The sequence below is a fragment of the Macrotis lagotis genome, chromosome 8 (genome assembly GCF_037893015.1).
Source record: "Macrotis lagotis isolate mMagLag1 chromosome 8, bilby.v1.9.chrom.fasta, whole genome shotgun sequence".
Taxonomy (NCBI): domain Eukaryota; kingdom Metazoa; phylum Chordata; class Mammalia; order Peramelemorphia; family Peramelidae; genus Macrotis; species Macrotis lagotis.
Genome location: NC_133665.1, coordinates 110203801 through 110228723, shown reverse-complemented (window position 1 = coordinate 110228723; position 24923 = coordinate 110203801). Strand labels below are relative to the sequence as shown.

The window sequence follows — 24923 nt, the reverse complement described above, 5'->3', positions numbered from 1 at the left end:
TTGGAATTTAAGTAGGTAGAGATGAGCAGACTTACAACTAGTAAGCTTCTTCATTGATAGTTAAAGAAGGACTAATATTAAGCAATGGACTCAGCTTAGATAAGCTCCAAAAGGAACAAAATAATGGTTTAACTCAGTCAAGAATTCTAGCAGGGGGAGAAGCATGCAATGAAGCCTTGATGCTTAGAGAAAGCACAAAATAGTGAACACCAATGAAGAACTATTGCAAACAAAGTACACAAGAGCTTAAAAAATTTGCTGATCTACAGCATAACCCCAAAGAATGGTCAAGGTTCATCCAAAATGATATATTGCCCACAGGGGAATTAGTTGGACTCCCTGACAATCAGTAAGAGAAAAAATGGAGAACCAGCCAAGAAATGACCCCTCTACCAATTGCAGGTGGCAGCTGGAGCCAGATGAGGGTCCATGGAAAGATTCCAATTAACAATTTGCATGATAAGGAATCTATAGATTGGTACCTCCTCGAGGGACAGAAAACTACAGGGCCTTCTTACTACCTCTGCCTGTGCCGAGATGAAAAAGAAGGGATGAATTCAGTGGCTATCCTTTTTCTGTCTAATACTCCAGCTGTGAAACCTCCAAGAAAGAGAAGCCACATATAGAGTTTTACTCATTAGGTGTTAAAGAGTTAGCAATGAACAACTTCAGCGTGGTTGAGACATAGGAAATCAGTAGATGTGAGGATACAAAGATTGTAGAACAGACCATTGGAATGGCTGGACTATCTGAACAGAAATCTGGCTGATGTATGATGTCCCATGGATAACCATATGTTTAAGTCAGATAATGCCCATTCATGGAATGTAGTATGTGTTTTGAATGTGACTTCGACTTCAATGTTTGTATACTATAATAACCTGATATTTATTGTTATGTTATATGTATTACCTGACCTTTGTCTTTGGCCTATACAACTTTGCTATGTGTTTCTGCATGGAATATATTTGTAAGATGTACTGGATATAGCCCTAATGTGGAGGTCCTATTATATGCCAATTAGTGAGCTTAGGGAAAAAGCAGAAGGGTCTTCAAAGCTATCCTTCAAAGCTATGTGTCGTTCCCCCATAAGCCTTGAAGTTCAGAGAGTACTCTCTTGGGGGGGGGGGCTGTCCAAAGGTCTGAAGTGGTAACATCAGCAGGTAAGGTCTTATTTGCTGGGAGTCTGAATCATTCTCACCCCCAAACTAACCAAACTAAAAAATTGATTCAAACGTGGCCCATGACAACCTGCTTTCAATTTAATCCCAGCTAAAAGACCAACTTTGCTTCACAAATACTCACTTGTACTCGCCAAAAAACTGTGAGATGCAGCCTCTCTCTCGGCCACAGGGTAAATGGAAGTTTCTCCGGCATCTTTCTTTCTGGCAGAAGATGGCAGCTCCCTTTTTCTTGCACACAAAGCAGGTCTGTAATTGAGAGCCCAGATAGTGCTCACAGCCCCAGAAAGAAGAGACCACAGCTTCCAGCACATTTGCAAAAAATGGAACTCTCAGATAGTAGCAGGCTTGCCCCCTCCACCTGTCTGTGCTAAAGTTGCTTCCTCCCCAACTAGGACCTCCAGCCTACTAGAGTCTGCTCAATAAGCACCCAGAACCCAACATGGAGAGGTGGAAAGGGACAAAAGGGGGCAGGGGCCCTTATTTGCAGGGTTGCTAGCCTTCCTAGCAGCACGGCTTGTCTCCTTTTTGATGTCTTCGGGTAAGAATCCATGGAAGCCATCACTGGCCTGACCCCGCTGTGGCAGTCCACTGGACAAGATCTGAGGGGTAGCAGAAGAGAGAGACTATAATCATCAATGAAGGGTATAGAAAATGATGGGATCCAGCACAGAAGGCAGGTGAACAAACGAAGAGCAAACAGAAGTCACTGGGAATGTAAAGAAGAGAAGGGAATATACTCACAAGACAAAAATAATGAACACGGAGGTTATCTCTTTGCAGAAACTCCCCTAACTTTTCAGGATCTCCTGGTTCTTGGAGGCACATTCGACAAACTAGAAGAGATCAGGCAAGAAGAATTAGCCAAGAATGCTGCTGCTGCTGCTGCTGTTGTTTGTCTTTATTCTCAAGGAAGACTGGGAGGGATGCAAATTAGACTCAAAAGAAGAATCACAATTTTAGGAAAAAGTAGGTGGAATTTTGTTTTAAGGTAGGCTGTTTGGGAAGCACAACAGTTAGTACACACAAGTTTTTGCTAATGGTGCAAGTTTTTTGTTTTGTTTTGTTTTTGCAAGGCAAATGGGGCTTGCCCAAGGCCACACAGCTAGGTAATTATTAAGTGTCTGAGATCAGATTTGAACTCAGGTACTCCTGACTCCAGGGCCGGTGCTTTATCCACTGTGCCTCCTAGCCGCCCCAGTGCGAGTTTTTAATGTGTACAATTTCTTTTTTAAAAAATGAAATGTGCTATTGATGCATTTTTTTAAAGCAGAATGACCTCTTCAATAATCTCCACAATTTTGGATTTAGGATTCTAATGGCATAGGGAAATATCAATAAAGAAACTCTAGTAATGCAGACAGTAGCATTTATATAGATTAAATAGAGAGCATTAAAGAGCATTGCCTGTGACACTGAGGAAATGAGTAATTCTCCCAAGGACATACAACCAGGATGGATTTGGGACAGAATTTGAACATGGACCACCCTGACTTAGTCATGAGCTCTCCATTTACTCTGGCATGCTGCCTTCCAAGTACATTCCCTTTTAATGCAGACCTGTGCTTCCCTGTGCCAACAGGGAACTTCAAGTGAAGAAACTCCACTTATGTAGGGTAGCCCCTCATGGGCAATTTCAAGCTTAAGATGAACAATTGTCAGTCTTCTCTTACAACTTTTTAAAACAATAAAGCCAACAACCCCTCCCCAAAGGTTAAGCGCACTGCAACTACTCTTACCTGAAAAGCAAGGTAACAATAAAGCCCTCTTTCTGAACAGAGAAACAATTCAGTTTTGTGCTTAATTAGTCAGAATAATTAAGCTAGGAGAGTCCAAATGACCTACTACTGAATAACACCCATGGAAAGACACTGTTTTAGTACAAACCTGAGATTTCAATGGCAAGAGAATTCTTGTGCAAACTCCTTTCCCCAATGTTGTCTGACAATTTCTTAGTGACTTAATCTTCAGAGTTGCCCCTTTGTCCAGGGTCGGAGGCAGAGCTTAAACCCAGCCTTCTATCCACTCTACCACCCTGACTCTCTTGTCCAACAGGATTCTACCAGTTTGAACACATGCCCTAAGGAATTTTAGAAGTATCTCTCACTGTTCCATGACAAGAAAAAAATGATTGGCAACACAACAGAGATAATGTTCTTGCTCTATCTAGATTCTATATGAGCTCTATGATCTTTGAAAAATGTTTTGGAAGAGCATCAAAGGTCAGACTGGCTGGAATATGTATGTGAATAAATGAATGAAAAAGCTTTTATTAAGTCTGTCTGCTAGGTACTATGCTAAATGTTAGAGATAACAATATAAGCAAATAAGATGATTGCTGCCTTCAGGTAGTTTTCATTATTTTTAAAAAATTTATTCTAGACTTAACAAAAAGAACATTTCTGTATACACAGAATAAAAAAAAAGATTCTGAATGAAACCATGAATCTCCATTTCACATTGCTTTTTAAGTATACAATAAATTCTACATTTACTTTCAAAACCATCCTGTTAGATCTTCTGAACTTCTTTCTTTTCTCTTCTGTGCACTTTAAAATGTTTCAATGGTTCTTTTTTTGGGGGGGAGGGGGTAGTATCACAACTGCTATTTACCTTTCTTAATAGGGAGAAAGGGAAAAAAATCATTGTAACAAATAAACATAATCATGCAAAATGAATCCATACAGTGGTCATATCCAAAAATATGTCTCCTCATCTTATAAACATTTTATCTCTATCAGGAGATGGTTAACATGCTTCATCTTAAGTCCTCTAGGATATGGTTATTCAATGGTTTGATTGGAGTTCTTAAACCTTTCAAAGTTGTCCAGTGTATAAATTATTCTCTCGGTTCTGACAGCTTCACTTTGCATCAGTTCATACTATTCAAAATTCTCTAAAAGCATCTTTTGACATGTAATATCCCATTACATTCATAGATCACAATCTGTTCAGCTATTCCCCATTTGTTTCATGGGACAATCTAAGGTACCTTCTTAGATTCTAGTTTTTCCTTCTTGGAAAGTTTGTTTTGTTTGTAATTATTCCCCAGTATTATCCTCTTAATCCCACCCCTCCAAACTTGTTTCTTTGCTGTGATATGTTTCTACATCAAACTATGTATACAAATATGTTCAATCCTTCTTTATCCATTTCAGATAAGAATGAGGTTTATCTAATATGGATTCCATCCACTCCTCCATATTTGTAGTCTTCTTCTCCTATACCCTAATCATGAAAAACACTAGTTGAAACCATGGAGGAGATATAGGGATGCTGGGCTATCTGTATTGGTTCAGGCAGCCATATCAACTGTAAATCTATTTTATATTTTAATTAGAGAAGACAATCTAGGTAGCTATAGTTTGGAAAGGACAGGTTAGAGTCACAAGCAGCATGGTATGAAAATGTCTGGAAAATGTCATGAGACAGGTCTAGAGACCATGAGACCTCAGAACAGGTCTAGATAAGATGACAGTTCATCACTCAGAGGTTACCTAGTTGGTTTGAATCTGTCAACTGACAAGCACCATTCTTCAGTATCTCTATCAAGTACTTGAGTCACATAGTGTCTTAGCACAGTACAAACCTGAGAAGAAAGTAGTTATCCTCAGTTGACCATATCTGAAGAATCATTGAGAGTTAAAAATTTATCTAGGAAAAGGTGGTTATTATCAAAACTTATAAATAACTTATGTTATCATCTCAAAGCCTCTAAATGATTTAACATAAGACAATGGAGAAGCACACACCACAATCAGAATGACAAAAAGTAACAATATGGTCTGAAGCTTTTAGATTTCTAGAATGAGAATTGGAAGAATACTTTGCTTAGAAGAGAAGTGGTTAATTTTATCCATGAAATGGAATCCTCCAAAATGAGCATAGTATAAATAGAAATCAATACCTCCATGAGAGAATATCAAAAATTTAAAAAAAGTAAATATAACTGGTATACACACACATACATATCCTGGAAAACAGGTCAGAGATTATTTAAGAATCATTGGAATCTCTAAAAAACAGGATTAAGATATATAGTTTATAAAACTATTTTTCAAAAAAATCATTAGTGAAAACTAGACACTTCCAACAGGACCAAAGGACAATTTAAATTTATTAGGGAAAATTTAGACTCCATCAATCACTTCCTGAAAGGGACTACCAAGAATGTCATGGCCAAAATCCAGAGCTCCCACCTGAAAGAAGAAAAAAGGTTAAAAAAAAAAACTCAAAACAGTGGAACCAGGGACAGTCATCTGTATCATATCCGTACAAGTTTGGAAAGGAGGCTTGAGAGGCCATCTGCTGGGCAGCAGGAATCCTACAGCACACAATCTGTTCTGATAAAAGCACTGGGTTAGTTGAGTGTGGTGCCATCTGATGGATAAATGGCATATAATACACCCTACTGCAGCATTTCAAATACATGAAAAACAAAAATCTAACTTATGGTTTTTTAAATTTTGAGTTCCAAATCCTTTTTCTGACTCCCTGTCCTCTCTTTGAGAATTCAATCTTTTAACTTTACAATATGCAGACAATCTACACTGTAATCACATAGTTTATTAAAAGAAAGTGAAATACAATCATCAAGATACCATCAAGTTTCCCTCTAGTGAGAGGTGCACTACCATATTTCCCCTTTCAATGGGAAAGATTTTAGTGTATAAGAAAAGGGTCTTACTTGGATTTGCATAACCAGCAGAAGTACATGCATGAGACAGTCCTGACCCAGAGGCATCAGCACACTACTACTAGGTTTTTGGTATTGAAGATCACACCAACCACCCAAGTGATTGGTGGCATGAATTGTGCAATTATGCTCATTACAGTGAGAGGAATGCTGTGCAAGGCATTCTTTTCATTTACCTTTACCAGAATTGTTCCAACCCACGGCCTGATTTATAAGAAACAAGACTCCTGGCGATGGTCTGGCTGCTGTGGGAGTTTCTTGGCCTTAAATTAGTTTGGCTTCCTCCCATATCAGCAAGGCACAATATCCATGTGACATTGGTTGGCAATGCAGCAACCCAATAAATCTTAACCTGCCTCTCAATGGACTAATCGTCAGTATGGCTCTTCCTCTCAGATCTTCCACCATCAGTATGCCCCCAAGGTTCTATAGGCTGGGCAAGTAGCAGCAGGTGATGCGACAGGATGCGTCTCAGCCACATATCAGCACAGCGTTCAGTGAAGTCAGCAGACAGCACTTCTAGTACCTGAATGCAACAGACCCTCTGGGGCTATTTCCTCAAATTACTGTCAAGCTTGCAGGCTGGGTATCCCAAAATTAATTCCACCTTCTACCTTGGCTCTGTTATACACCTGCATGCTTAGTAAATACCCTTAGAAAAAAAGGTATTTATTAATTTAGAAAGCACAACTAGTTCCAAATAATCCACTCAAAAAGTCTTTGGTATACTTCACTCTCCCAGGGGAAGACAGTTTAAAGTAAAAGGATTATCAAAATACATGTGTAAAGAATATGTGTGATCAAATGACAAAATACAATTCCTGGTTACTGGAGGCCCTTTGAGTTTATAGCAACATTCTTTTCTGGTTCAAAGGGTCCCAAGCTTTGCTTGGATAGCTTTCTGAATTTGATTCTGTTTGTGCTTGATGTGGTTCTCTTTGCTATGGGTTGGATTTATTATTTTGTACTAGTATAGTCTCTCTATGTCATTAGGGAAGGGGTAGTGTAACACTACCCCACCCACTTGCCCCCCCAATACCCTCTAATAGGGGTCTGATTCTTCAAGTCTTCCAGACTGAAGCTTTGATGCTGGACTATGTTGCTCTGCACTGGTTTTCTCTATTAGAATAAGTTCAGAAATGTGACCAATTTCTGCCACATCATAAATTACTTCCTCTGTGGTATTATCTTTCATTCACTGACCCAAGAATTTCACTCCTACCAAAATGAATAAGGACTTACTTCACCTAGTTTATACTTTTGACTGATTAACTGAGAAATCTGGGCCTTCTTGGTTTATGTTAATTGGGGATAGAAACCTCATCCTTACATTTATGTTACTAAAAAATGAGTACATAAACTTTATTCTAAGTGCTACCTGAGTCAGAGTCATGATTACCTATTGATTTTTTAAAATGATTATTATTTATTTAGTTTTTACATTATATTTACCTCTGAATGTAACCCTCCTCGGGCATCCCTGCCCAGTGAGCCTACCCTTGTTAACAGAAATCTTGGAAGAAAAAAAGCACTTTACAAAACCAACTTATCAAACCCTTCAGACAGTTATATGCAATATTCCACACACATGGTCCTTTACCTCAGCACTTTCTCAACTCCTATGTGGGTCCAAGCCTGGTCATAATTATTACAAACTATCTGGTTCCACTGTTCTTTCCATTTCTGTTGTAGTCATGGTATATATTTTTTTGAGGTTTTGCTAACTTTGAACTACATCAGTTAACATATCTTCTCTTTTCTAGATTTTTAATATTCATCTTAAGAGTTCGGTGATGGGGTGGCTAGGTGGTGCAATAGATAGAGCACTGGTCCTGGAGTCAGGAGTACCTGAGTTCAAATCCGGCCTCAGACACTTATAATTACCTAGCTGTGTGGCTTTGGGCGAGCCACTTAACCCCATTTGCCTTGCAAAAACCTTAAAAAAAAAAAGTTCGGCGATATTTCATTATATACATGTATCACACTGCTACATTCATTTTCCAAATGACTGTTATTAACTTTTAAAATTTTATTTAATATTTATTTTTTCCAATTATAAGTAAAGGTAGTTTTCTACATTCATCATTTTGGAAACTTTTGAATTCCACATTTTCTACTACCTTTCTTTCCTTTCCTCCTCCCCATGGCAACAAATAATCTGGTATAAATTGTTCATGTAATATGTTGAACATATAAGTCCTTTTGGGAAAAAAGTAATTAGAAGAGGGGAAAACCACAAGAAAGGAAAAAAACCAAAATTTTAAACATGAACATAGTTTACTTTACTCTGCATTTAGACTTCATAGGTTTTTCCTCTAGATGTAAATGGCATTTTTTTTTCTAACAGGTCTCTGGATTGTCCTTGATCACTGAATTGCTGAGAAAAGCTGTGCCCATTGTAGTAGATCATCTCAGAGTTGCTGTTAATGTGCACAATTTTCTCCTGGTTCCACTCACTTCACTCAGCATCAGTTCACACAAGAGTTTCCAGGTTTTTCTCAAGTCAAGTTGCTCATGATTCCTTTCGGAATACATTCATAAACATGTTTGGTCAACTATTCCCCAAATGATAGGCATCCCCTCAATTTCCAATTCTTTGCCACTACAAAGAGAGTATTTTTTGTACACATGAGTCTTTCCCCTTTTTTATGATCTCTTTGGGACATAGATCCAGTAATGGTATTGCTGAATCAAAAGGTATGCAGTTTTATTGCTCTCCAGAATAGTTGAATCAGTTTACTAATTGTTTTCCAGCTTTCTTCATTCCTTCTAATCTTGGTTGCTCTAGTTGTTTCTGCAAAAATTTGATTTAATGAAGTCAAAATTATTCATTTTGCAGTTTATAATGTTCTCTATCTCTTCTTGGGTCATAGATTTCTTCCTGATTCATCTGATGGACTATTCATTGTTCTCTTAATTGGCTTATGATTATCACCCTTTGTGTCTAAATCTGTATTCATTTTCACGTTATTTTGATATAGGGTATATGATGTAGGTGCATGATGTGGGTCTGTGACTAGTTTTTGCCATGCTGTTTTCCAGTTTTCCTGGCAGTTTTTGTCAAATAGTGAGTTCTTCTCCCATAAGCTAGAGTCTTTGGGTTTATCAAACAGTAGATTAATATAGTTATTTACTACTGTTTCTTTTGTACTTACTCTATTCCACTGATCCACTTGTTTTTTTTTTTTAGTTTTTGCAAGGCAATGAGGTTAAATGACTTGCCCAAGGCAACACAGCTAGGTAATTATTAAGTGTCTGGGGCCACATTTGAACTCAGGTACTCCTGACTCCAGGGCTGATGCTCTATCCACTGTGCCACTCACTTCTTTATTTCTTAGCCAGTTTTAATAACTGTGCTGCATAATACATAGTTTTAGATTTGGTATGGCTAGGTCACCTTCCTTTGCATTTTTTCTTTAATCCCCTTGATATTCTATTTTTTTTTGTACCTCTAGATGAATTTTTTTTTCCTAGCTTTGAAAAATCAGGTTGGTAGTTTGATATGGCACTGAGTAATTTAGGTAGAATTATTTTTTATTCAATTAACTCGATCTACCCATCAGTCCTTGACATTTTTCCAGTTGTTTAGATCTTTGTGAAAAGTATTTTGTAATTGTGTTCATATAATTTCTGGATTTGTGTTGGGAGATAAGATTCCCAAGTATTTTATATTGTCTTCAGTTATTCTGTTTCTTGCTGTTGAGGTTTTGTTGGCCATATATAAAGATGCTGATGATTTATATCGGTTTATTTTATACCTGGCTACTTTGCTAAAGTTGTTAATGGTTTCAAATAACTTCTCAATTGATTTTCTAGTGTATACCAACATATCTGCAAAAAGTGAGGGTTTTGTTTCTTCATTTCCTATTCTAATTTCTTTTTTCTTATTGTTAAAGTGAACATTTCTAATACAATATTGAATAATAATGGTGATAATGGGCATCCTACTTTCATCCCCGAGCTTACTGATTTATTCCAATAATATATGCTTGCTTGCTGGTTTTAACTAAGTACAGTTTGTTATTTTAAGAAAAACTCCATTTACTCCTATACTCTCTAGTGTTATTAAAAGGGTGCTATTATTTTGTCAAAGGCTTTTTCAGCATCTATTGAATTAATCATGATTTGTTGTTATTGATAATGGTCAATTATCCTAATATTGAACCATCTCTTCATATAAATCCTACCTGATCTTTTTATACTATCCTAGTGATAACTTGTTGTATTATCTTTGTAAAATTTTGTTTACAATTTTTTCCATCAATATTCATTAGGGAGACTGGTATCTAGCTTTGTTTTGGCTCTTCCTAGATTAGGTATCAGCACTATGTTGTTATAAAAGGCATTTGGCAGAACTCCATCTACTTTTTCAAAAAGTTTATATAGAATTGGAATTGTCCTTTATATGCTTGATAGAATTCACTTATAAGTCCATCTGGTTCTGGAAATTTTTTCTTAGGAGAGAGTTCATTGATGGCTTGTTCAATTTCTTCATCTGAAATGGGGTTATTTAAGTTATTTTATTTCATCTTCTGTTAATCTGGACATTTAATATTTTTGTAAATATTCATCCATATTCTCAGATTGTTGACAGTTGGACAAAAAAAGCTCTGAATTATCACCTTGGTTTTCTCTTCCTTGGTGGCAAGTTTCATTTTTGATACTGATATTTTTTTATTTTAAAAAATCAGATTAATCAAAGATATAGTCATTTTATTGTTTTTTAAAAGTAAAACTAGCTCAATTTTATTTAGTCCAACAGTTTTCTTATTTTCAATGTTATTAATTTCTCCTTTGATTTTCAGAACTTCCAATTTGTATTTAATTGGGGATTTTTAATTTTTCAGTTTTTTAAGTTGCATGTCTAATTCATTGATCTCCTTTTTCTCTATTTTATTCATGTAAACATCTAGAGATATGAAATTTCCCATAATAAATGCGTTGGTTGCATTCCACAAGTTTTCAAGTTTTGATATCATGTCTCATCATTATCATTGTCTTGGATGAAATTGTTTATTTCTATGATTTGTTTTTTGATCCACTCAATTCTTTAAAATTAGTTTATTTTCCAATTAATTTTTAGTTTATCCTTCCAGGGACCTTTATTACATGTAATTTTTATTATATCATGATCTGAAAAGGATGCATTTTTCCACAGAAAACTTGTGGGAAAATTTCCACAGAAAATTATGCCCTAATATATGGTCAATTTTTTTGTATGTGCCATTTGCTGCAAAGAAGGTATTCCCTTCTATCCTCAATTTTCTCCAAAGGTCTAGCATATCATTTCTAAAATTCTATTCACCCTTCTTAACTTTTGTATTGTTTATTCTGTGATTAGATTTATCTAATTTTTTTTTAGGTTTTTGCAAGGCAGATGGGGTTAAGTGACTTGCCCAAGGCCACACAGCTAGGTAATTATTAAGCGTCTGAGACCAGATTTGAACCCAGGTACTCCTGACTCCAAGGCTGGTGCTTTATCCACTGCGCCACCTAGCTGCCCCGATTTATCTAATTCTGAGAGAGATGGAGCTTGAGGGCCCTCGCTAATATAGTTTTACTGTCTGTATTTTAGCTGTAATTTAGCTTCTCTAAGAATTTGGATGCTATACCACTTGGTACATAGATGTTTAATATTGATATTTCACTGTATGGTACCTTTAAGGAAGATTCCTTCTTTTCCCTTTTAATGAGATCTATTTTTGCTTTTGCTTTATCTGATCAGGATTGCCAATCTGCTTTTACTTAACCTTTACCCTTCAAATGTGTTTCTCATAAATAACATATTGTAGGATCCTGGTTTTTAATCCACTCTGCTATTTGCTTCCATTTTATGGGACAGTTCATCCCATTCACATGTTATCTTTATAATACTCTATTTCCTTCCATTCTATCTTCCCCATTTATGTTTACACTTTTCTTTTTCCCCTTATCCCTCCTCACTGATGTTTTGATCCTAACTCCTGCTTCCCTCAATCTGCTTTTTCTCTTTCCCCCCTTTCTCCTCCTACTTCCCTGTATGAAGGATAAATTTCTAAACCCAATTAGGAATGTATGTTATTCCCTCTTTTAAACCAAGTCTCTCAATAGAGAGTATTACTCAGCGTTCACACGCTTTCCTTCTTTCCATCTACTGTAGCCTGTACTTTGTGCCTCTTCATGTGGTGGTTTTTATCCTCTAATGCCTCTGCTTTCTTCTCCCAGTATAATTTTTTCCATGTCTTGTTTTATAACTGTTTTATACCCACACCCTCTGTCAAAAGTATACTCCTTTCAACTGTCCTGATGGAAATACAATTCCCAAGAGCCGAAAATATCACTGCATAATTATACCCACCCCCTGTCCTAGTATATTCCCTCCATCTGTTCCTGTATAACCCTCATGTGCTAAAGTACCATCACATCAATTTATACCCACATGCTCTCTTCAAGTACATGCTCTCCAACTGTCTCAAAGGATTTCTCACTGACAAACATCCCTCCCCCAGTAGTGATTGATTGTGTAGCAGAAGGACACAGTCATAGGAGAAATGGACAAATACTATATTAAAGAGGAATTCAAGAAAATTCATTCCTGAATCTCAATCTTCTTTATAGAGGAGAATTTGAATTCCCTAAAAAAATCACAATCCTGGAATCTAGCCTTTTATCAGAGAAAGAAGACTTCTGGTATCATAACATTTTGATAGTCATTTTGTGGGCACTCAATTTTCAAATTTTAGAGTTCTAGTTACAAAATCTACTACAAAGAAATGTCACGAAGTGCACAGCTTCTTGGAGGAGGAAAACTGTTCTTGTAAAGCATCCCATTTGGAAGGCAAAGCCAGATAAAGGATCTACTTTTAGTAAAAGGACTGGTGGCACTTTATTAAGACATCTTTTTAGGTTTTGGTTTTCTTTTTGCAAGGCAATGGGGTTAAGTGGCTTGCGTCTGAGGCCAGATTTGAACTCAGGTACTCCTGACTCCAGGGCGGGTGCTCTATCCACTGTGCCACCTAGCCACTCCAACTGGTGTCAGTCTAACAGATCTAGAAGCTGGAAGTCACAGAGACAAGAGTCAAGCAGTGCCTAGAAGGATCCAGTGGAATGCTATCAGGTAGTGTTTAGCGGAGCACCTTCTCAAGGAAGCTTAAGACTAAGGCCACTGGAAGCCAGGTGATATCAGCAGCATTAAAGAACTGGAGGAATTAATTGTTCCTCCTCACACATGCCTTGATCATACATGCTTCTCACATAATGCCCCTTTCCACATATGCTGGTCACAAGTGCCTCATGCCTTATAGCCTCTATAGCTCTATGAGTACCCTGGTGGTACTCAGTGAGTGGACCTCAAGTTTATAGGGAAGATTTTCTGTTGCTACTCTAGCATTTTAGTAAATGTTTTTGCCTTCAGTTAATTGTTTCATCTGGCTGCCTACTGAAAGGACAATATGTCAGCAGGAACTGAAATACAGATGAAGAATAACTTGATCCAAAGGTAGTTGAACTTGCGTTGCAAACCAGAATGTAGGGGCAGCTAGGTGGCACAGTGGATAGAGCACCGGCCCTGGAGTCAGGAGTACCTGAGTTCAAATCTGGCCTCAGACACTTAATAATTAACCTAGCTGTGTGGCCGTGGGCAAGCCACTTAAGCCCATTTGCCTTGCAAAAACCTAAAAAAAAAATCAGAATATGACTCTTGGCCCTAAAAATAGAAAAAAAGTAAAGTATATCGGGTGGCTGGGTGTCACAGTGATTAGAGCACAGGCCCTGGAGTCAGGAGGACCTGAGTTCAAATCTGACCTAGCTTAACAATTACCTAGCTGCAAAAAAAAAAAAAAGCAAAGTATAGAAACTGAAGGGAAAGTAGAGTGGGCTGGAAATTTTAAGAGGATAGGGCTAGTTTAGATGGATATAATAAGGACAGATGAGAGGAAAAAGCAACTCTCACAGGACAGACTTTTTTTTTGTCCCATCTGAGGGTGTATGGGTACTCTAGTGAGTAAAAACTGAAGCTGCTCAAGCCTCTGCCATCTGATCAATTAACCAGCTTTGGTATCTCTAGCCCTGCTTTCTAGCGACATTAAGAGACATCGGTCCTATGTCAAAGTGAAATACAGTATATACTTTGCTTGAAACCATCTACTGGTTGCCGTATTATATACCCTTTTGCTGTATGAACTTTGATTATACATATTTGTATTATGTTTTAGTATATCTTTCATTACTTTAACCATGTCATGTAATACCATATTTCAGAACTTCTTGATGTATGACATAAATGTAGTCACATGTACTTTAGATGCTAGTGAAAGGCAATTCTAATGTGAATGAGATGTACTAGAATACTTACCTGTATGGGGACTAGTATTTGGATAACTACTTGTGATCACTATATACTCATTTATCTATGTTATTGTTGTTCAATCATGCCCAACTTTCATGATCCTGTGGACACTAGTATACTAATTCTGTCCATAAGGTTGTCCTGGCAAACAATGGAATGGTTTGGCATTTCCTTCTCCAGTGGGTTAATAAGGTAAACAGAGGTTAAGTAATTTGGTCAAAGAGCAGGTCTCAGGTCTTTCTAAAACCAATGCTCTATCCACTGACCTACCTTGCTTTCTCCTTCAATTTTGTATAGCTCCACTTAAAATATATGGAGCTGCCCAAAGCAGCAACCAGGTCCTCAAACCACTTCAATGAACTACTCTCCTCTACTGGAGAGAGAGAGAGAGAGAGAGAGAGAGAGAGAGAGAGAGAGAGAGAGAGAGAGAGAGAGAGAGAAGGGGATGGAGGTAGGAGTGAAGATTATGAGAAACAACATAATTGCTGACCTTCCACTCCCATCAGCATGGAAGTAAGGTAGGGAGTAGGAAGATATGAGAAACTGGGTGGGGGTGGAGAATACTGACCTTGGAAAACAATTGCTGCATTTTTCATATTATTTGTTTTGCTTTATAATCTAATTAAAAGTGATTTTCAGTAGTGTAAAGAGTTTCCAGTGGATGAGGTTTGAGCCAAGAGAAACAGAATCCTCTAAGAAGACTTGAGGAGTAAATGGAAAGTAGTGCTGGGGAGATTGTCCATGTATACCCACAACCAACAATGACCGTTAAAAGAAACAGTTGGTTAATTTTGTATAGAAAATCTTAAAAGGAGAGTGCTTCCAATCTTTTTCTTTCTTTTTTTTTTTTGATTTTTCAAGGCAATGGGGTTAAATGGCTTGCCCAAGGCCACACGGCCCGGTAATTATTAAATGTCTGAGGTCGGATTTGAACCCAGGTGTTCCTGACTCCCAGGCCGGTGCTCTATTCACTGTGCGACCTAGCTGCCCCCAAATTTTTCAATCATAAAATAAAAATGCCGAACTTCAAGCTTGTGGAAACTGAAAAATATCACCTAATCTGATACTCAGTACTGATGCTGAGTGAACAAATCCTACTCAGTGAAAGTAAAAGAGGAATAGAGGAAGCCTTTTGTAGTATTAGAATTAGCATCAGGCATATGGAAAAGAAGGTCTTAAATTCAAAGGTATTAGTTCAGTGAAGCACAACAGTAGTTAATTTCTTGTTACTTATAATCCCCTTCATGAGACAACTAGGTGAATCTCATATCCAACCTCATATATTTATTGGTTGGATGACTCTAGACGTCTAAAGTCACTAAACTTTTACCTGCCTCAGGGATAATAACAGCACCTACCTCTCCCAGGGTTGAGGACCAAATGAGATAATATTTATAAAGCATTTAGCATAGGATCTAGCACATAACTAGTCCTTAATAAATGCTTATTTCCTTCCCTTGCATTATTATTTGAAATTACATAAGAATTATGCAAATAAATCCTGGACTAGATTTCTGACTTGATGAATTCCACATCCCAAGATGCAACCTAAACCAACAAGTAATTTATCAAATATCTTCTATGCACATCTATGTGCTAGACAATGGAAATATAAAAAAGGGAAAAAAGTCCTCCTTCTCAAGGAGCTTACATTCTGTGGAGAGGATATATCCACAGTTGTTGGAAGGCACTTGGATAAAGTTTCTAACTGAAGCCATGGAAGATGATGAGAAGGCAGAGAGGAGTACTCACAATTAGGGGAAGGAACCCTGAGGAAGATCCAGTCAAGGGGACAAAGGGAAGTGTAAATTTTCTGATTCTTGTGAAGTAGTGAAGATCTTTATTACTGCTTAGTCTGGTCCCAAGAATTCAGAAGAATTTTTTTGGATTTGTTTGTATATTTTTTACATAAAATTCTCTTTTATTTTGATTGAACACATGCAACAGATTAAAAGGTTCCAATATCTAGAAATACAGTAGGGACAACTCTGTGAAATAAAGCAGATCATCAAGAGAAAATTCAGAGATGAAAAAAGTTTGGAAAAGAAAAAATGGCAGCTTAAGTGATACTGCTTTTGAAAAAGCTTCTGTTTAAGAAACAAAAATGACAACTTATTTTGAATTTATTTTAAATGTTACTCTCTTGTACAAAAATAATCTTCCTCTTAGATGGTCTAAAGAAACAATCAGGGGCAGCTAGGTGGCACAGTGAATGGAGCACCTCATGAGGACCTGAGTTCAAATCCAGACTCAAGACACTGTGTGCCCTTGGGCAAGTCACTTAACCCCATTGCCTTGCCAAAAAAAAGAAATAATTAGTAGTCCCAAAATTGAAAACTCCAATATTTATTTGACTTAACAAGTCACTATGATAATGATATTTTAAAAAATCACATGCTAGACTATCAAAAAAGAATCATAAAGTTCTTGCCATCCAAAATACAAAGCATTTCTCCATTTATTGGGAAAAATTATTTATGGTATGAAGAAAACCAATTTTCTCTAAGATTCAGCTTAACTACATTTTACACCACAAACAAATAAATGAGTCATATTATTTTTGGATATATCCATCTTGATGTTGGACTTATTCTATGGAAAATTTTATTTCATTGAAACAAAATCAGGAGAGAGAGATACAACAAAGTAACAAGTACGCTAAATCTCAAAAGTACTCATTTAAAAAGAGCCAAAGAATAGGGCTATGACAAAGCAGTAACTATGTGTGGCATTTAATATAGTTTAGGCAGTTATTTTAATTTCAAACACATTTGTAATTTACTCATTGAGTTTTCATAAATCCAGTGAAGATATTCTTTGACAGATTATTTTAAAAAGACTTATGCTTTTTTGAATGGTCCATTTAGTAAGCAGATTATGTTGATTTTTGTCTTTAAAAAACACTGAAAGGGCAGAGTATTCGATTTACAATGCTAATATCTTAAATTCTTTGTAGAAATAAACTAAAGAAGTCTAAGAGTCCTGGATTGTGTAATATTAAATGTTTCAATACAGAACCTAGAAATAATTATTATGTATAGTATGCAAAATAAGTATACTTTTTGAAATTATTTACATGGTCATATTGACAAAAATAACCAGTGCGCTGCAAAATAAAAATGTTTCTGTGTTTCAAAGGAGTGAAATGATGCATGGATCAAAAAAAGAGATATATAAGAAAATCCATTAAATTACACCTAAATAATGGTTAAAAGTATAGACAACATCTGTTCAGAGTTCTGTGTCATGAACAGTCAAAAACAAGACCATTTCTCTAAGTCACAGGATAAAGTATGCAGCCAAATAGTTGTATAAGGCTAAAATTTAAAAAAAGATGCTAGACACAATTTTGTTCCAACTTGATTAAATGTCTAACAAAGAAAATGAAACTTCCACTGATTGTAAATTTCTTTTTGGAAGCAAATTTTTCTCAATGAATCCAACAGATTTTTGAGCTAAGGTAATGCAAATAGCAAAAAAAAATTTTGAATAATTTAAATTCTACAAGATATTTCATTAAAAATGGAAAGCTTTAAACATTAGATATTTAGTAACCCTCCAATTTTGAAGTCAGCAACATTAGACCTACTGAAATGATACATGGATATGAACTCACTGAATTATGTAGAAATCCTAGAAACAACAATGAGGATACTTTTAACCTTACCTGCAACTGTAGCATCATGTGAGAGATCTTTCAGTAAACTGAAATTAATAAAAACATACTTAAGATCTTCTTTTGCTCATGAAAATTAATCTAATATGGCCACACTCAATTAAAAAAACAAATTATACTGTCAATTTAAACCAAGTAATAGTTTTGCTACAAGTAAGGCTTGAAGAATTAAATTGGGGGAAAAAATGAAGTATGTTTTTTCTTTCATTATTAAAATTTTATGTATTCTTTGTGACTTTTTTTTAAATCCAATATAAATGATACATGAACAATGGAGCCATGCTGGTCAAATATAATTCAAAGATAATGAAATGGGGAAGGAAATTACAGAATGTTCTCTTTTGCTACTTTTAGCACTTTTTCCTTAAACTAATTTGTTAGTATAGTTTAATAGTTCCAAATTGTAATTTGACTTGTACCAATACTTGTGATTTTTTTGATTTTGTCCAACTTGTCTTTGTTCATTTTATGCATTCAATTTAAACACTGTGCATATATAAGCACAAATTAAAATGTGTAACTGGTAAATGTATATTTTGTTTTAGTTGCTTTTTATACTGTTTTTACATTACAAATTACAAAGTCAATTTGAGGACCCTCTTTTGTAGTGCCCTGGGCACTAAAATTCTTGCTAAGGCTCTGGCTAAAGAAGGATAAACTTAATTTTCTTATCACCCAAAAGGACTTCTTTCACAAAAAAAGGGTAGTTGGAGTGCAGTTTTTACCTGCAACTGATTTTACTTGTTGCAACAAAAACAAATATTTTTCTTTGTTACTGTCGTTTCTTTTAAATTCATCTGTTTTACATTGGATTTGAAATCAAGAGAGTTCTGGGTTTGAATCCCACCTTTGATTAGCTATGTGACAATAGGTAATCATTAAACATTTTTATGCCTCACCTTCCTCATCTGGAAGTGAAAATAATAATGTCTCTTAAGTATCTACTTGAAAGATTGCTGGGAAGAGCCAATGTAGTGCTTTATAAACCTTGAAGTGCTGTGTTGTCAGTTATAAATATTAAATTTTTGAGATAAAAGTTTAGTATAGATCCTTAGCTTTTGAGTAGCTAAGAGGAACAAGTTATTTTGGGAAGAAAGGAGGGTCTAGTAGTGAGAGCTGGAAGAGAATTTGAGATGTATTCTAGTTTGAACTCCAGTAGAACTGGAACAACTTTCTTCTAATTTGCCCAAATTTATCCTGTCTGTATAAAGGTGAAGGAAATGATGTATGGAAATTGCTCTGAGCTTGCTTAAATGATAATAGCTAATATTTGTAAAGTGCTCTAAATAGAGATTTATCACATGCAAACTTCACAACATTCCTGTGAGGTAGGTATGAATACTCTTTTAAAGATAAGATAAATGAAGCTTAGAGAAGTTCAAATGCTTTGTCCATGAACAATCAACAACATTTTATTAAGCACCTGTATGTGCCTGGTCCCGTGGTAAGCTCTGGCTACCAAGTGCCAGAGGCAGTATTTGAACCCAGGACTTCCAGACTCCAAATCCAACACTTTTCCCTCTATTTCCTGCTGCTTCCAGAATCAATTCTCTAATTACTCCAAGGAAAGGTCATTTAGAAAGGACAAGTCTCTCTGTCCACCTTACCAGGTCCTGAAGACTGTTGCATCTGTGTGGTCCACCAAGACATGACTGAATTTCTGTGCAAAAGAAGAAAGCACAAAATGATTTTTGAGGTCCTCTTCTCTATCTCACTATCCCACCTCAGAAGAAGACCAGAAACTTTGAAGAATGTCATCATTTCTTTTCACATTTTTAGAAAATGCATACTGCCCACACTGTTTGATTCCCCATTATCCTCCTACTTTTTCCTTTATGCCCCATTCCTTCAGTTCAGGGTTAGCCAACTTTCACAAAACAGACTAATAAACCCCCTGGAAAATGATACTTTCTCTTTGTTATCTAACCCTTGAATTATCCTTCCTCCCACTTCCATCCTTTCAAAATGAATAATCCACAGCCCTCTCAACAATCAATAATCCTCTGAAGTAACCCAACTCTACCTCAATCCTTCTGTCTTCCCCTTTTTGTTCAAAATCCTTATTAATCACTGCTCCCCTTTCCAATCTGGAATCTCTGCAATTTTAGATAGACTCTTCCAGCTACAAATATTAACAAGCCTCAGAGTAACTGTTCTCAGTTATTCCCCAGGGTCTGGGGAATGAAATCCAGGACCTTTCAACACATGAGTTCCCATCCTTGTTCATAGTCCTGTAACAATAAAAACAGTTATATTAAACAATGCCTTATAGTTACAAAATAGTTTATATTTATCATGTCACATGAGTTGCACAGTAATACCATTAGATAGAAAATATATAATTTCCATTCCACACAAGAATTTAAACTTGAACCAAGGCTTATTGACTCCAGATTCAATCCTTGTCCTGCTTCATATCACCTCCTTTACAAAGACTTAGTGATTACTGTACCAATTTCTTTATGTGAATCTATTTTAAAAATTAGATTGATTCTTTTTAAAATTGATGCTACTTAGAATTAACTGAATTTGTCCTATAACTGCCTAAATCATGATTCTTTGATTCTGAACTTAATTCAGAAATTCAGCTGTCCTATAATGAATTAAGTTTAGGAATCCAGTTCTCAATCACTGTTCTGTTCTTATGCCTATCCTTCAAGGATAACAGGTTTGTTATCCAAATGTGGTCTACTATTGCTAACTTTGTAGGTAGACTCAAACAATGAACATTTCTTTATCACAGGAGGGAAGGAGCAGGTTGTTGCTACCCCTTTACTTTCAATTTTCCAACCAATTATATTGTTCCCCAAGTCTCAGCTCTACAATCTATCATATTAATTTTGTTAGATAAGACATCAGGTTCTTTTAATCAATCACAACTTGTTCCCTGCCTACAAAGTCCTGTTCTTTGGTCTGCTTTCCCCTAAAAACTGTAAAAATGGTAGTCATTCACCACCTTGAGGCCTTAAGTTTTGCTGAGGAACCTGGGAATCTATTTATTAATAAATTGATACCTTATTAATAGATTATGCTCAGAATTAATTATCTCAGTTTACCTAATTTCGACTTTTAACATTATGTGATAAAAGAGAGGAAGTTCTTAAGATATAAGGGTGCAATTTTAATGAAAAGGAAAATAGGATTTATTCTAAGGAGACCTGATGCAAATGCACAAGGATTTCACTTATATATGGAAGATGGAAGTAAAGTCAGGCAACAGGAAGACTATGAGAATGACATAGTCCTTTAAAAACATAGGAGTGCTAAAATTCAAAATGTGCTAGAAGCTAAAGACAACAAAAAGGATTTTTAAATTTATATTGTGGGGAAAAGAGCAAAGACAGGTTAGGACCTTTGAGGTATTTGGGATAACTGACAACACAGTGAAGGATGAAATGTTCAATTTTTATTTCACTTCTCTTTCTTCCTCTGTATAATGACCTTTGGGTTGGAAAAGACAAGCATGTCACTGAAAAAGCCTAGCAAGATGATATTTATAAATATGAAGACAGTAAGAGGGCATCTAATTTGTCCTTAATGACTTAACATCTAACCCTAGCAATGAAAGAACTGGCAAATATGAATGTGATTCACTTTCAGTAATATTTTGAAGATCACAGAAAGCAGAAATATCTAAGGACTAGAGAAGAACAAATGTCTAGTGTGTCAGGTATATATACTCAACTCTTCATTATGAGAGGTGAAGTGAAGCTCCCCTCACCTGCCACTCCCTGATCCCATGTCTCTCAATTTTAGCCTGGAGAAGAGAAGGCTTAAGGATTCATGTTCATTAAAGAGAATTTGAAGACCTGTGAGGGATCTAGAGAACAGAACATGGTAGGTTCCCCCTCCTTAAAGGTTATTTAGGGATGAATACTTCTCAGGTCCATTACACTGAGGATTCCTTTCAGGTCTAAGTTGGACTACATTAGTCTGCTGTAGTCTCAACTAATACTCTGTGATTCTGGGGTTTCTATTCCACATAAAATCCTGCAGTTAAAATCTAACTATCTCAATTTATGTTTACTCCACAGAAGCACTAAAACAAATAGCAAAAAATTTGAATAGAATACTAAAAAAAGAAATCTCAACTCAAAATTATAAAATTGGACACTTAATTTTGCTTAGCTGGCTCAATTCAAATATTACATCATCCATGAAACATCCCTCTGAGGGAAATTAAAATACTTATCTCCAATCTCTGACTACTGATAGTGGTTTTTTTACATCACTCAAGTACTTATTTTACTGGCTTTTGTAGTGCAATCATTTTAAGTATCTTATATCCCCTATTAACTTGGTACACTGAAAAGGAACCCTATTTTATTGAGCTTTGTATTCCCCTTAGCATTTAGTAGGCACTAAGTGTGAAATGTTTGCTCTGCCCAAAGGAATGTAATTTTTGATCACCAAAAACTGGCAAGATTATCTTGGTCTCAAATCACTCTGACTCTCCAATTAGTCAACAGGTCCCAGGTCAAGCCTCACTTAGTCATAGTTTGGGTCCTGATTAGCTAAGAGTAAATGTAATTTGTACTGTTTTTCGTTTAGGTCAGAAACCCTGAGGGTTTTCTCTTCCCAAATTTTTTTAAAAAACTAGGTTAGAGGCAGCTAGGTGGCACAATAGGTAGAGCCCAGGCTCTGGAGTCAGGAGGACCTGAGTTCAAATCCAGCCTCAGATGCTTAATTACCTAGCTGTGTGACCTTGGGCAAGTCATTTAACCCCATTGCCTTAAATACACAAATAAATGTCTGCAAAAAATGGTCTTTGTCTTCAAAGAACTCACAGTATAATGAGAAGATAACATGCAAACTAATATATATGGAGACAAAATAGAGATAGAAAAAAGAAAAAAACTAGGTTAAAAAGGCCAAATCTCCTTTCTTTCTTACCCAGTCTTCTCTTTTTTTTTTTTTTTTGCAAGGCTATATGTACCCAAGGCCACACAGCTAGGTAATTATTAAGTGTCTGAGGCTGGATTTGAACTCAGGTCCTCCTGACTCCATTGTGCCACCTAGACTCCCCCTTACCCAGTCTTAAATGGGCATTGCCTCAGTCAGAGCCATTAAAGACCCCAGTTTTAAAAGATCAAGGTCTCCCACTGCATCCAGGGCTGTTTCCATTCCATCTGGCCACTAGACTTAGAAGATTTGGAGGATAAAGTGAGACTGGTGACTTTGCATAGCCCTCCCTCACTTAAATATAATTCATGTGCACCACCTCCCTGATGTCATGGTCTTCAAGAACAAAGGTTAAATTACAACAGTAGGCACCTATATAATGTTTGCTTTATAGTGAGTTTTCAAGCCACAAGAATAGAATGGAACAGATTATGGCCAATAGGACAGTTAATTCCCTGTGGTGAGGGATAGTCATTCATTGACAAGTCACTAACAAAACCATTTCTTGGTTTCTTCCTTACAAGGTAGGTTCAGGAAATTTGGGGAGAACCAAATTTTCTCTAGATTCAAGCTAAGAGGAAGGTCACTGAAAGCAAACACTTATCTAGCTCCTTCACTCCTCTGCCCTCAATGTCCAGTTTAGTACAAGATTGCAATTTCCACATAACAAGGTGAACAGAATAGGGGAAGGGGAAGGACAAATATTCTTGTTCCTGTATAATTTTCCAACCGGGGCTCCGGAGAAATTATGCTGTAACTTTTCTTTGACTACATACTGGGTGAATATTCTCTTTGGGAACACTGCAATTGTTTCAACTTGTATAATTATCAGATTTTCTAAGTACCATCATTTATAAATCGCATTTGTCGCAATCGACACCAAAGTCATTTTACTCATGCTTTTCTGATGTTTACACTTACACAATATCTCCTCTGCCAAACTCTAAAGAGCACCAGTAATATATGCACTATTATATATAATACATACATGTATATGTATATGTATATGTATATATATATGTATATGTAGGCTGAGTTTATACTTTTCATTTCTGAACAACAAATTGGCAAATTTGGAAGAGGAGGATTAAAGATGCTTATTAGGAACTGGAGCCAGTTTCTATCGATGGGAGCTAAACTCAAGGCCTGATTGAAGGGCACATCAGTTGGTTACCGTTAACAGTAAGCTTTGAAATTTAACTTTTCTGCATAGCTGAACCAAACTCTTCTGTATTCGGGAGGACTCACAGAGCGCTGGGTGATAGAAATATCCAAAAATGTAGGAATAACTATGGTTTTTTTCAATCCTTCTTTTAGCAAATTTCTAAACTGAAAAGTTTGGACCCTTCCCCCTTGAGCTGTGGTTCTTTCCTTGAAATGGTCTTCCAGGAAAAAAAACCAACGTAGTTTTTGTTTATTTGAGAAAAAACAACTGAAGGCTTTTAATGCAAATGCCTCATTACCATTCCGAGCTAACTGTCAGCTATGGGGCAGTCACTTCGCAGCTGCGGCCCCGGCCTCCCGCAGGGGCGGCCGCCTGGGCCGGCTCCGGGCCTCCGGCAGGGGCGGCCGCCAGGCTTGGCCCGGGGGCCCCGGGGCGGGAAGCTTGGGGTCTTACCCCCGGCTCCAAGCCCCGCCGGGGCCCACTCGCGGCCGAGGCTCCGCCCGGCGCCTCCCTCCTCCCCCCGCCTCGGCCCGGCGGGGCTTCGCTACCTCCGAGGCCCGGGGAGGGCCCCGCTGCCCCCGGGGCACGGGCTGGTCCGGAGCCCCGTCGCGTCTCGCGCCGGCCCGCCAGAGGCCCGACCCCGGCCCGCCGATCCTCGGCCCCCGCCCAGGGCGGCCCAGTCACCAGGCGGAGGGGCCCCCGGCGCGGGCGGCGGGTCAGCCAACGGCCAGTAACGGCCGCGAGCCCGCTCGGGCCCGCCCCGACTTCCGGGGGGCGGGGCCCGGGGGCCAGGCGCCGGCGGGCGGGCTCGTGCGCGCCCTCAGCGGCCGCGAGCCCGGGCTGCCGAGCACGCGCCCGGAGGAGGAGGGGGAGGGGAAGGGCGGGGCCGAGAGGCTCCTCTCCGTCCCTCGGGGAAAGATGGCGTGGGCGGCGGCGGCGGCGGCGGGGGCGAGCACGTCGTGACGCCGCGAGTCCGC

At 37.5% G+C, this 24923-nt stretch overlaps 1 protein-coding gene across 5 annotated transcripts in view; it reads right to left on the bottom strand.

The window, feature by feature from the left end:
- PHF7 (PHD finger protein 7) overlaps window positions 1-24728 on the bottom strand; it is a 47689-nt gene extending 22961 nt beyond the window's left edge. The window contains exons 1-6 of one of the 5 annotated variants that reach the window (XM_074198138.1): window positions 24495-24728; window positions 19903-20110; window positions 19487-19539; window positions 1926-2017; window positions 1682-1783; window positions 1306-1430 (exon numbers count right to left, since the gene is read on the bottom strand). In XM_074198138.1, the coding sequence (XP_074054239.1) occupies window positions 1306-1430; window positions 1682-1783; window positions 1926-2017; window positions 19487-19529 (362 nt within the window). In that variant the 5' untranslated portion in view covers window positions 19530-19539; window positions 19903-20110; window positions 24495-24728. The other 4 variants (XM_074198137.1, XM_074198139.1, XM_074198141.1 and 1 more) reach the window with 4 other exon arrangements.
- Window positions 24729-24923: the final 195 nt, after the last annotated feature.